Consider the following 14,249-nt stretch of genomic DNA (forward strand, 5'->3'; position numbering starts at 1 on the left):
TATTATTCCCATACCGATACCAGGAGGGGAACAGGTCCAAAGGGCCAAAGGACAAAAGGGCCCAAATAGAAAACGTCGAAAGGGCCAAGGGAAAGTCAAAAGGGCCATAGACTAAAGTCAAAATGGCCAAATTAAACATCTCAGAGTGTCTCAGTGTTGTTTATTTAAAACATCAGGAGCAATACCTTCATCAAATATTCACGTACATAAAAGATGAACACAGTTAAAATGTATGACAAAATATCATTATTCTTTTGCTCTTGGTTTGCAACGTATTTACAAAATGTACACACGTTGAATGACTGGCTTACTTCAACTGGTGATTAACAATTAAATAATCACAGACATCTGCTTCATGAATGTACTATCGTTTAATGAATATGATTGCCATCCTCATCATTTCCGATCCTAGTTTTAGTTTCGTTCAACAACATCCGGGCATTGGAGGCCTGTCTCCATCAAGAAGTGTTTGGGCGTGATAGTCGCCCATTTAAGACGCTGAAAGAGCGTTATTGAGCGCCGGGGGAACGTATTGTACCCCCGCATTTTGTTTTTGACAGATTTTTCTAGTAGACTGCAAAACTGTTATTAGTCTGTTTACGATACAATTGGATTTTTTTACTTGTTTAAGAGTGTTCAACATGGAGTTATGAAAATGGTTGCCCAAGGTCGTTCAGCATTCGTTATCTCTGCTAAGCAGAAGAGAACGGGAGGTTCTACTTCTCATTTGTCTACTGCTGTTGATGTACGAAGAAGGGATAGTAAATATGGACAAAAAATCATCTCGTCAGCCGTCTGTTCCGCCGAAAAACGGTGCAACGTCCGACAGTAAGAAAAATGGTGAGTTGTGACGTCACTTCACGAGACTTCCCGATACCCTGACAGCAGATGTCACATGACCAAAAGATTTAGCACAACTATTTGTTATATGTCCAGACTTAAGTCCAAATACCCGAATTACAAGTAAAGCAGACAAACCAAACGACACGTAATGCTGGCCAGCTGTTCCTGTTTAAACTATTGAGCTTGTGCTGGCTTCAATGTGGCATTCAATTGATTTTTGACATCTGGTGAAATGGTTACCATGTAAGTTAGCTTGTATATCAGCTATATGTCCAATCTGTGAGTATGCTTTATCACTTTTGCTTTGTTCTTCTGTGTTTTCAGATAATAACAGTCCTAATAGGTTTTCTAAATATGGGAAGAAAAGAGAGTCAGGAGGGGGTCGAGGAAGTACACCGGACCATGCTCGTCGCCCAACTCCTCAAAAATCCAGATCTACCGGGGACAAGCGACCACGATCTAGAGGAAATTACAATGACCGTCAAAGAGAAGAGGTAATTGTTGTAATTTAGCGTCAAGAAGTTGATCTGTTTCCGAGATATAATGGCATACATATACCAGTTCCATATTTACCATGTTTACTTGGAAGGCCAAAACAGTTATTGAAAATTTTCAAATTGAGTAAACACGAAGCATAATATGTACAAACACCATGTATGTAAGCTGTATGGAAACTCCAACTGCTTGTCTTGTGTATGTCAGGTATGAGATATGTTTATAAAGTGCAATATGCACAAGGGGGGTAACTCTGTGGTTCATATATTGCACAATTACCAGCAAGCATGGAGAGTGCAAGACCAGATTATGAGGCTAGGCCAGCCAAATCAGATCAGTTCTCTAGACATTTTCTATTCAGTGTATTGTATCAATTCATAATTTTGACATGTTCATTCTGATCTTCGACAAACCTTTTAATAAGCATGACAAGATGCAAAATTACATGCAGGTATGTCATCTATCATGTACTGCTCAAGAAAATAATATTTGTGGTGTGTATTATTAATGGTTTATTTTCTAAACATGCTGAAGATGTTATTCATCTCTCTGATAGACTTCACTCTACACAATATACACATAATGTAATTGATTGTTGTCTGTACAATATCTGTTTTTCTCAAGACATTGTCAATGCTTAGGTGTTTTTACTCAAAGTATCTGCTGCCATTCTACATCATAATTTTTGACATGTTGAGTATAACAGACGATACTGATACTTAGCCTGCTTAGCATCATTCTGCATTGGTAAATAGGTAAGAAGAACGTGTTTATATTGCCACTATTATTACCAGGTAATTTTCTCTTGACACTCTTTTGATAATAAACTTCATTGCCTTCTGTTCAGGTAGCAGAACCTGTGGACTCAGAGTATGAGTCCCTCGTGTTCTCTGGTGGCTCCAAGAAAGCCAGTTTGAATCACCTGTTCAACTTTACGTTTGCGGGTCGAGAAAATCACTTCGGAAGTTCCGGTACTTATAGAGGAGTGAGAAGACCACGAACGGGAGGAAGAGTTTACAATAAAGAAAGATTTCTTCAGGCAAAGTAAGTCATGTGGATCAGAAAAGAGTTTTGTATATTAACTGTTTTCATGGTTTGTAGCAATAATAACCTATGTTTTGAAGGATTGTATATGGTTAATTACTTTCATTGGATCGTTGATTTTTGTCATAGTGATCTTGCTCATGAATGTATTGTAAAACATGTTTGTACGAAAATATAATCTGACAGTACATATCTTAACCACATGCTCCCGACTTGGTCCAGATATTAAAACTGTAATTATTTCTTCTCCCACTTCTGTAGCATGGAGTAGTATTGTACATGGTGACGTTCATCTTTCAGCTGTCAGTTTGTTGTTGGAGACAGTGGTGACTACACAGCTCACTCCATCGATGCAGACACTCTTGTTGACTGGGATCTGGTGGAGCAAGTGGTGAGGACGTCTTGGCATTTATTTACTTGTTATTTAGTTTTACCATGATACGGTTGCCATAGTTACCAGTGTGTGTAGTTTTATATCTGATGGAGAAAATGTCAGCATTGACATAATTAGCTTCTGATTGATCTGACTTACTAATAAATAGATTCGGATCACTCCCTGAATGATTCACCATTTATCAGAAACATATTTAGGGCCCCTTTGGCATAGGACAGGGTATGAGGATTGCTTTTCACAGGGGACTTTGAACTGTTCATTGTCACTGCACCATCATTCCAATAATGACGAATATGTTCAGGATAATCACTAACAGCGTTGCAAACTCCGTCCGGGACGGTCTGTTTTGCGACCGGGCGGTCTGTTTTAAAAAGTTGCTGCCCGATGATCTGGCTGTTAAATCATTTGATTCTGTCTCTACCATCTTTCAATGCTGAATGCGAAAGAGGATTTTCACAAATGAAGCTGACTAAGTCTCAATACAGGAACAAACTCAGCAGCTCATCAATGACACTTTTGATGACTATCACTTCACTTCAAGTCAGTTGTTGACGGACCCAACACTCTATACATAAGTGGAACAAATCTCATCTCAGAAGGTCAGAGTTTTTGCCTAAAACGGGGCAGGAATTCAGTTTCATTGAATACTGATATTCTAGAGCATCATTTGAGTGAAGTTGAAGTGCATCAAGCTGAAGTGCCTAGTGCAGGTGGAAGTTCTGAATCTGATTCAGACTATGATTCTGTTTTTTCAGATTTAGATGAATCTGACTTTGAATATAATGACTAAAGCCTTGACTGAAACAGATTTCAAAACGTGTTTTTGTGCCAATAACCTGAAAATTAAACAGTTCCCTCCTCTTATTTAAAAAATACCTTCTTTATATTTTTCGTAATCCAGAAAATTCTGGACTGGCAACCTTCCAACCAGTCTGGTAACTTTTGAGTTACCAGACCAGTTGTCTGGCTGAAATTTTTGGGAGTTTTCAACACTGTCACTAACATCCATGGCATTTTATTATCTTTGAAATTGAAATTATTGTTTTTTCATCAGAGAACACTGAGCCAGGAGCCACCATCCTGTCCAATCTGTTTACAGGAACCTCAGGCTGGTAAGATACATATTTGTCTTCTCTGTGTTACCTTGTGTCTTCGTTGAATCCACCATACTGTTATGTAAGGTGACCCCAAGATTTATTTTAAGAAAAATAATAACCGCTCTACGGGGACTTTTTCTTTTGAGAGTGTTGAAGTTTTGCTCTGCAGCTGTGAGAGTGGTTGACTGATCCAGTATTAAGAAGTTATGTTCTGGATCCGGTTGTATCATTTCTTCATTAACTAATGTCAACATTAAACCCTAATGCAGGGTTTTACGGGATGCAAGATTCCTGCGTATTGGACGCAGAAATTTGGTGAAGTACCCCCAAACTAAAATCCTATGCGTCCTTGTGGACGCAATATAATTTTTTTCTGGGAAAGAACTTTCTGAGTTTGTAATGATATCCCATATTAAAATATAAACATTCTATTTACAATCATTATTCTAATGACATTGAAAGTAACACATATCTTAACATAATCATTATCACACGGGAAGCATTCATTATCATTGATTTAATGCAAATTGATGGACCCCCAATTTTGGAAATGGACTCTCAAAAAAAAATGCCCTGAGTCCTCAGGACTCCCATTTTCAAAGAGCTATGTAAAACCCTGCTAATGATACATTAAATCCTTAATGCATCATTAGTTAATAGCATCATTAAAAACGGTTGTATCAAACACTTATTAGCGTATCATTATCTAATGATGTCCTAATGTAAATATTTTCATTTAATCTGGGGATTCCCCTAATTTTTTCCCACAATTCCACGCTGTAAACATGTAATTGTTACTCTCGGTCGTCTGTCAAAATGCATCATTAGGGCTAAACCTCGGGCCAAAAACAAACATTTCGATCGACTGCTGTGAAGAAACACGTCTATATAATTCTGAAACATTGCCGATAAACCTAGAATCGGTTGGGATGTTTTGGAAAATACACGAACACGAAGGCCGAAGTGAGCATTCCGTCATATTGGATAGTGTTTACAAAATCAAGTTTCGCTAAGGCCAGTCATAGGACGCAAATTACATCATGTATATTTCATATTCAGTTGTGACAAATGCATCGCTGAATTCCTCATACATTTTAGAATCAAATTCCAAATGGTCTTTGTCGCTAAAACCAAGTGTCTAAGAAAAAACGAAACATACTGGGTGTGAAAACGGCACTGCGCTCATTACACAGCGCTTGCTAGAAATATAAACAAAGCAAAAATCAGATTTTATACTGTGCAGCATTTTCTCAATTTTTTAGACATCAGTTCGTCTATTCGTAGCATGCATGAGCTCAATATTTTTAGAATATACACGGAAAGAGTATCGTAGCAAGAACTAGAAAACTTAAAACAGATACAATACTGAAATTTGATATTCATCACGAGAAGTTCTGTGCAGCGTGGACGCCATGCGAGAGCAAAATCATGGAGAACGACATAGGCAATTATTGGCATTTCTGACTTTTTCAATGAACACAATAAAAACAAACAACCATAAGTAGATAGTCAGAATGTTTCCGATTACTTACATCATACATTTATTGACAAAGGTTCCCTTGCAATTTTTTTAATCGTGGGCACCCATATCCACGAAGCCGCCATTTCATGAGAAATCGGTCATCGGTAGTGATGTCATACATCAACATTGTTGGACATATGTGGCAATTTCTTTAAGGTGAAGGTCGGTTGAATAAGAGTAAACACAATCACACTGTCCTGCGGATTACACTTGTATTAGTAATGTATACTTTGTGAATCGTTCACATAAGGTTGCTCAATATGAAACTGATGAAAGATTGCGAAGATGTCCTGTTTATTTGCTTTAGGTAAGATAACCCGCTGTGGCCACGTCTACTGCTGGGCTTGTATCCTACACTACTTGGATCTCGGGGAGAAAAAATGGAGAAAGTGTCCCATTTGCTACGAGTATGTTCTCAAGAAAGATTTAAAGAGGTATGTACAAACCAGTGAAGTAATATTAGCTGGATAGTTTATGATGTTATATAAAGGAGAGGTTATCCTGAAAATTTAATCTTCAGAACCTCTCTGAATAATTCTGAAGCATTTTTTTGTGTACAGAGCCATGGAAATACCTGTATACCTGTTTTTGCTCAGACAAACATAACTACCTGCCTGCTTGCTTGCTTGCTCCAACATGTTTGAAGTTGTTATTCAGTGTTTCATAGCTTGTATTTTAGCTTTGATTTGTGAGAAATTGCTAGAAAAAGAAGTAAATGTTATTTCTGATGATCTTTTTATGCTTTTCTGAAGACTGGTCCAACTGTTGTCAGTGACATTTAAAAAAATCCTTATGGTTGCAGTGTACAGATCCGGGTTGTCCATGCTTATAAACCAGGGGAGACAATCACTTTGAGCCTGATGAAGAGAGAGCGTGGTAGCACCTACTCTGTTCCCCAGTCTCAATGGGAGAATCGAGAGGGGAAGCCACACAGAATTACAGGTGATTAACTTGTATTGTTGTTGGGGATTAAAACTATTAATCGTCAGCCATCATTAGCAGCTTAATGGTTTGAACACACTCAACATAACCTGGGCAGGTAATTGCCTTTTTATGCAGTATTTATTTGATGCTTTATAGCTATTGTTGTAGTCAGTGTAAATGTGATTTTGTCCTGTAGTCACAAATGTCAGTTGTCAGTGAGATTATATGAATGGTGTTGTAGATACTGTGAACACAGAGCATGTCAAGCTGCTGGTGGCATCCCCCAGTCAAATTCAGGAAACTATTATTGAACCAGAGAAGGCAGCACTGAACAAGCATATGCTGAATGCTGAGGTAATTAACAGCATGCTGGTTCCCAAGTCTTTGTATGAGGTTGGATGTGTGAGCTGGATGAGTGTTTGTCATTGCACAATGCTCATTATATTAGCCACTGGTTTGTCTGTTACCGTAACCTATTTGCAGACTCCATGATGTAGTGTTGGAGTAATGATTTGACTGTAAATGAATCCTCACAAATTTTGGTACTGTGTGTGAAGTTCAGAATGGAGATGCTTCTTATTGCATTAAGTGGTGTTGTGTTTGTGTTATTGTAGAACAGGTAAAACAAAAGTCTCATTTTTGCCTTTGCTTTGTGACTTTCAGAGTTCAGAAGTGTGCTTCATTGAGTCAGCACTGGTCCACCTGAAGGTAAGAATTGTCTGTTCACTCACTCAGCTCAGTGAAAACTGTGTCAATAATTATGTATATTAAAACTGTGTAACTTAGAAGTGTACAAGATACTTGCAGCCTCTCAACCGATAACTTGTGTTTCTCTGCCTAGGATTTCAGTTTTACATGTTTTCTCTTGTGCACAGTTTGTATGATGGTCAAGTCTGCTATAAAATTGTATACTTTGAAGATAATCAGGGGTTAAGTCTGCCTTAGTGATATTTATGTGTTGACAAAGCTAAGATTTGTACTGTTGTAAAAGACTTTTTAATGCAGTATGGTATATGTATGTGTATGTTTTGTAGGAGAGGGAGGAAAGCCTGCGCATCAGTACGGCACACAAGAAGCACCGTAGAGCAAGACATGCCCATAAAGCTGAAGTTGACAAAGTGAAATCTCCAAAGTCTGTGCTGGCAAACAGTGATAATTCAGTAAGTATTTACACAAATACTTTGGCAGTATTAGAGGAATGTTACCAAAAATAGTTGCCTTTTTGCTTTTAGGAATTCTAGAAATTAGTGTTTGGGAGAGATGTTAAACATATATTGTTCGATGAATGCATCATGCATTAAGAACTCTGCCAATCATTAAAAATGTTTTCTGTTACAGCCAATCAAACATTATGCATCTGCCTTTTCTGATAAAGAAGATTCAGATGAGGATAGCAAAAATCTGACTGCTGAATCTGCAGAAGCATCTGGAGATGCGAGTCTTCCAAAGTCCCCAATCCCTGATTCCGTAATCCACCCTGAATCCCCCACCTTGTCCCTCTCGGAAGCCACTACACACTCCGACATGGACACTAGTCTGTCTGAGTTGGACACCACTGCTGATGGAGCCCGGGGGCGGTCATCCTTGTCTGAAAGCTCTGTTGGATCACCTGAGGATCTTAGCCTCCCTGAGATCCAGGAACAACAGGAGGTTGCTATGCCTGTGGAGGAGGCGGCGGAACACCTGGAACTACCCACGGAGAGTGAACATGGGAACAGTAGCCAAAGAGGCAACCAGACAAAAAGTGCATTCTTCTACTATCAAGGTATGCTGTTTCGGAATTGTATGTTTCTGTGTGTGTATTTGTATATCTGGGGACTCACATGACTTTCAGCATAGAGTTGTGACACCTTGACTTTCATGCTTAATTTGGAACACTGTAGCATGCAGTATGTGAAAATAATTCATGTCACTGTCCAGTTAGCTTTTTAGAAGCTAGTGAGTTTTAACCTGTGTTTCTGAAGCACCTTGTTCTGTGGTTATAATTTTTTATATGCATAGGGGCGGTGGGTTAGCAAAGCGGTTAAGTGTTCACTCGTCATGCCGACAACCCGGGTTCGATTCTCCACATGGGTAAATGTGTGAAACCCATTTCTGGTGTCCCCCGCCGTGATATTGCTGGAATATTGCTAAAAGCGGCTTACATGTACACTCACTATTACCTGTATAAGTCTTTGTCACATCATCACGTCAGCTCCTCATGTCAGCTCCTCACATGTTTGTCTGCAGCGAGTGACGGCCAGCACATCTACCTGCATGCCTTGAATGCTCGGTGTCTAGTGAAGGAATATGGCAAGCTTGAGGACTGCCCTGACACCATCACTGCTAACATCGTTGACACAGAGATCATCTTTATGACTGAGGTATATCATTTGCTAAAAATGTAAATAGAAGCTACAGTAAACTTAGTCTTTCATTTTCCTGAGTCGATCCAGTGTAAGATGGGTTATTGTGCCCTATATTTGTCAGAAATGTTGATGAAAGTATCCTCGATAATCTGCAGGGTATACGTTGCGATAAATCTCCACTGTACCCTGGACGTATCTACAGCTCGGACCCATGATTTTATTACCTACCTTGGCTGGCTTTTTATCCAATCAGGTGTCTACGCTGGGAAGTTGACCGTACCAATCACAACTCACTTTCACTTCTTTTACCTAACCGATTAAACTTGGCAACACAATTGTTGCAGAGCTACTATAGAAGGGTTCTTGCATATATTTTTTTAAGGTTTGAGACCTGTCAATTTGTATGATTTCCCCAAAAATCTGAGTCGCACTGCGAACAAACCTTTGCGGCTGCGACCACTATCTTTCAAACAGTCAAAGTGTAAAAAACTTTCAGATCAGCATTGAAGGTTTCGTAATGACCTGTTTAAGCTCTTTGAAGGAAAGGCCATTTCTGCAGACTATTTTTGCACTTAACATTCTTTCATTTGTTGCGTTGTCTTTGATTCAGGAACTGCGGAAGCGACTCCGGTATCTGAACCACCTGCCACTGACATGTGAATTCCAGGTGGCAGAGCTTGCACTAAAACCACCCCTACTGTCGAAAGACACACTGCGGCACTTTGCTGGTAGGTTACCATCCCAGGCATTTCTTTTTGTAGACTAATTTAGTTTGTTTACGGTTATATACTGTTCATGCTTTTGTGTATGTGAGTTTGGAAGAAGATAGAAAGTTAAAATGCTCTCAGATGGGCTTTTTTCTGCCACTTTCTTTACAGGTCTGTAAGTTACCTCTCTGTATGGATCAACATTGTTTTTTAGTTGTTTTTAGACTTTTCTTTTTGTTTATATTTTAGGTGACATTGAGAAGCGTAGACGTATGCGTCAAAAAAAGATGCGTGATGACAAGAGGAGGTCAAGGAAAATTGAGATGGAAGAGAATGAAAAGATGGGAAAATGTAAGAACTACTATACATTTATCAAATATCAGCAGGGAGTCATTGTACTCCAAATATATTTAGGCCCCTGAAGGAATTCTGGTTTAGAATGGATATGGTGTTTGAGCTCATTGACTTGTTTATTGCATCTCATTATATCCTAGATGACTTGGAACATTGCTCACAAAATGTATCACAGAATTATCTGCTGCCTAGAATAGCTGGAATACTGCTTAGTGGCGTGTTGAGAAAGAAACAAATCCAGAGAACTTTGAATAAGTTTTCTCCTAAAGCCAGGGGCGAAGCTACCATTACAAAAAAAAAAGCCAGGGCTTACACATGATTGTTGCAAAAATGGTTGGCCAAACCCTCAATACTATCTAATATAAAGCTTGCAACCTATTGGGCTTATACGAAGAAATTGGCTTGCTACGCACCTGAAAGCTATCTTGTTTACATGCAATCAACTTCTTGTTTGCATGTATGGTAAGGGGTTAATGGGATTAGTGAGTTTATGATATGCCATTGATTTACCACTTAAGAAGACCTAAGTTATTGTTTGTTATCGCAGCATCTGATTGAATGTTTTGAAATCTTTTGATTTATGGATGCAATCATTACGCCAGTATTTGAAATGTTCCTGTTTTCGATAGAGTTAATCTAGATTTACTTTCAGTTCCTGGCATGAGGCTATCATTAAGCAGCATTGCCCAGTTTCCAGCTGCAGGCGACGAACATGTCCATATGTCTGTGTCACCTGAAATCAGGTCTGAGTCACCCTCAGTCTCCAGCCTTGCCAGCTCACCACCTGTATCACCATCAGGTAAACAGCTTGCTTCATCTTCACTTGGTGGGATAGCATTAGTGACTGAAACATTGGTGTGTCAAAGGCCTGGGTTAAATTCCCTCGCAGGAGTACATGTCCTATCCATGCTACTAATACATAATGAAATGTTCTGGAGAATCCAAGCCTTGCCCCTTCACCGTTTGGCAGCGAAGGGGTGGTTGGGTAGCCTAATGGTTGAAGCGTTCAGTCATCACGCCAATGAGCTGGGTTCGATTCCCCACATGGGTACAATGTGTCAAGCCCATTTCAGGTGTCGCCCGCCGTTATTTTGCTGGAATATTACTAACTGATGCGTAAAAGCATACCCTACTCACTCAGTCACTTGGCAGTGAATGTTAATGTCTTCGTAATAATTTCCTTCCATGTGATTTCAAATCCTGTTTGATGATAAGTGTTTACGAATGTGTGAAATGTATTGAACAAAGAAAACTGTAACACTTGCGACACCTGTGTTCCATTGTGCAGGTTTAAATGCGAGTGCAGCAGAGTTTGTGCCGGGAGCAAGTCCAAGTATTGAAGACGTCAGTGACGGCGAGCAGACATCCATGTCATTTGCTCAGGTAGACCCTTGTACTCTATACATAATACTCTTACATGAAGTAATTCTTCAACTTCTTATTGTTATTTGTAAGTTAACTACAGGTGCTGATGGAAGGAATATTGTTTGAAGGAAGTTGACTTTTAGTTGTTGCATGATAGGTTTTAGATTCTTGAACATGTTCCGTGTTACTGTTCCACCCTTGATAATCCAGTGTGTCATATCTCCATTCTATCAGGATAAATATCCTGCATCCATTTGCAGCTATAATGATATTGGAAAAAGCTCATCATAATGAGAGAAATTTGTGGTGGCATGGGTTTATGATTTTTAAAACAAAAGAATGGAGACAGCACAGAATACATTTTGTTATAAAGGATGGTATAAGTTGTACTTGACTGTTGTAGTTGTACTTCACTAATAATCACATGAAAAAAGCACCATGCTTGAAATGTGTGTATCTTGTACATTTAAGTGGAAGGAACTGGAGATATACACATGTTGGAATTTCAGATGTTGAAGGCTGGTAAAGCTAAGGCCAAGACGGTGTGGCCACGCCCTGTGGAATCACAACCACTAGCACAGACAGTGCCAGTAGTCCCCCGATCTGCTGACACAGATGACAGTGATAACGAAGACCGAGTCCCTGTACCCATGTACCAGGACTCCTTCTCATGTGCCATACAAGCTGCTCTGGACACTATAGACAAGCCTAAAGGTTGGTGGAGTTAGTAGTCTGCTGTTGGATATAGCCATGGTCTTGTGATGGATAAATGTCAATAGGCTGGCAGTAGACAAGTATGATCAGGAGATAGCAAAATACAATATATATGTACTGATGTTCAAAAGCTGTTTGAGAATTCTGTCTTTGTTCAACTCCTTGGGGATCATAAAAGTGTGGTACTAACAGTACATAAATCAGTTTTTTTATTCTTCTTTGATGTCGTGGGTGACTCAAGAGGTACACTTGTCTAACTTGCTGAGTCTGTTCTTTACTATATCATTCTAGGAACAAATAGTTCTGGGTTTGAATCCCATTGAGCCCTTTAAATGTCTCTTGATTTGTCAGCACCGTACCCGTGCTTGTGTATTTGGCGGAAGTGGTAAACATCACAAGCCTGCATCACTTACGCTGACTGACCACAGCCTAGCTGAAATGCTGTTGAAAGTGGAGTAAAATATAACTCGATTGCACAGTAGAGTGAAGCCTTATGCTGTATACAAGATCATGGTTGTCATGGTATGTAGTCATGGTTTCAAAGGGGAAAAAGTATATGATTACATTTCCACTTTTCACAGAAGCTCGTCCTGGGAATGCAGGAAGGAAGAAACAGAAGAAGCCCAAGTTTACAAAGCTGTTCACCACGTCCATGACAAGGGGGAAATAGTCCCCAGTAGTTATCTGCTCCTGTCCACCCACAGTGTAACCTTACCTTGTAGCGCCTACCAGCCCTTTCTGTGATCATTCTGTGGTGCAATCTAAATAACTTCTCATATATAAACGCCTCTCTGGCTAACCAGGGATTTTTGAAAATGAAATAATCTTCAATAAATGAATTGAATTAAAATTATGACTGATTTATTTGTATAGTTATCATTTTTCAGTTTGAATTCCACAATATGGATGTAAATGAATGGGATAATGGTTAAAATGGAAATCATTTCATTCCGAGTCTATTCAGTGCAGCAATAGTTAGTGTATTTAATATATCTAGAACATGTTAAGCCTATTGCAGTCTAATGTTTCACGCTGATACATGTTTAATTGGTGATATGAATTGAGATGGACTTTGTGTCAGTACATAAGCTTGTTGGAATGCAGATGGATTTGAAAGTGTTTATTTTGTTTTCTTAAAAGTGTATGTCAAAGAGGCAAAAGGGAAAATTGCTTCAGTTTTCAATGATTTACTCACTATATTTGTAAATTTGAGTTGTAAATTAAGTCAAGATGACATTTTGTATGAACCTTATATTTATTTAGTTTTTATATGTGATGGCTGACTTATTTACTGTATTATGATCCGTTACACTGTAGAAATCAAAACTGGATTCCAAAATATGATCTAAAAATCTTGGCAAATGTTTGATAGACACTTACTTTGTTTACATTCTTTTGTTTATGGGAAGAGCTGTTATATGCATGTATTAAGACCTGAATATGGATATGTCATGCTCTTTACATTCTAAACAGTAGTATAAGATAGTCACTAACGAATGCTATTTTGATCTGGCATTGCAGTTCGAAGTTATAAAAAGGATATAAAGAGAATCAAAGAATCTGATAATAAGTACACAAAAGGTGAAAGACAGTGTTAATGTTTGTTTATTTTGACATTTTGATAAGGTTTAGCTGTACAAACGGTTATGGAAATTGCCCTGTGCACTTTTTGAGCAAGTTATATAAAGCATGATAGTTGTATGGATCACTTGACATCAGACCTAAAGCTTTAAGTAGTTGTGGTCTCAAAATACCAATAAAATCCTTGAAACCAAATATTTTCTTTGTGATTACTTGAACAAGATAGTATCTTGGGTTTATGGCTAGAGGAAAGTCATCTTGGGGCACTGCAATTTCATTTGGAGGTGGGCGGTGGGGTAGCCTAGTGGTTAAAGCGTTGGCTCGTCACGCCGAAGACCCGGGTTCGAATCCCCACATGGGTACATTCGTGAAGCCCATTTCTGGTGTCCCCCGCCGTGATGTTGCTGGAATATTGCTAAAAGCGGCGTAAAACCAAAACTCAGTCAGTAAGTCATTTGGAGGCATGCCAGCCTGTGATTGTGAGTTTGAACCTTAGTAATTTACACCTGTTGCTGGATTTGTCAGCCCAGTACCTGTGTTCGTGGGTTTCGTGGAAGTGGTGAAAAATACGCACACACACAGTGACATGTTATGACATGCCTGATATACTCTTCAGAGTGATAGCATATTCTGGGTTTCACTGAAGTGGCAAAGGTCTTAAGATTGTAACTTTGTGCTTACCTACCAGAACAAGCTGACATGGTGATAACCGAAGTTCTGCTCGAGACTAACTTTGGCACTGGGCCAAATCTGGACATGTCCAATAGACATATGCGAGCCTTGGACTGATGTAATCCTTTATCAACCGCCCAACCAAGTGTTACCTGCAATTTGTCAATTTCATAAATTTCCACCATTTCT

At 39.1% G+C, this 14,249-nt stretch overlaps 1 protein-coding gene across 1 annotated transcript; it reads left to right on the forward strand.

Annotated features, from left to right (window-relative positions):
* The first annotated feature begins 433 nt into the window (after positions 1–433).
* On the forward strand, positions 434–13,583 carry LOC124282232 (RING finger protein 10-like). The gene is made up of 18 exons (XM_046718187.1): positions 434–840; positions 1,168–1,337; positions 2,186–2,382; positions 2,683–2,773; positions 3,831–3,888; positions 5,703–5,829; positions 6,198–6,337; positions 6,561–6,673; positions 6,983–7,027; positions 7,354–7,479; positions 7,658–8,084; positions 8,549–8,682; positions 9,278–9,395; positions 9,624–9,725; positions 10,381–10,527; positions 11,017–11,111; positions 11,603–11,807; positions 12,389–13,583. The coding sequence occupies exons 1-18, from the start codon at positions 744–746 to the stop codon at positions 12,475–12,477; spliced, it is 2,481 nt and encodes an 826-aa protein (XP_046574143.1). The 5' UTR covers positions 434–743; the 3' UTR covers positions 12,478–13,583.
* Positions 13,584–14,249: the final 666 nt, after the last annotated feature.

This window comes from Haliotis rubra, unplaced genomic scaffold (genome assembly GCF_003918875.1).
Source record: "Haliotis rubra isolate DU_JTF1 unplaced genomic scaffold, ASM391887v1 Scf296, whole genome shotgun sequence".
In the NCBI taxonomy this organism is placed as follows: Eukaryota; Metazoa; Mollusca; class Gastropoda; order Lepetellida; family Haliotidae; genus Haliotis; species Haliotis rubra.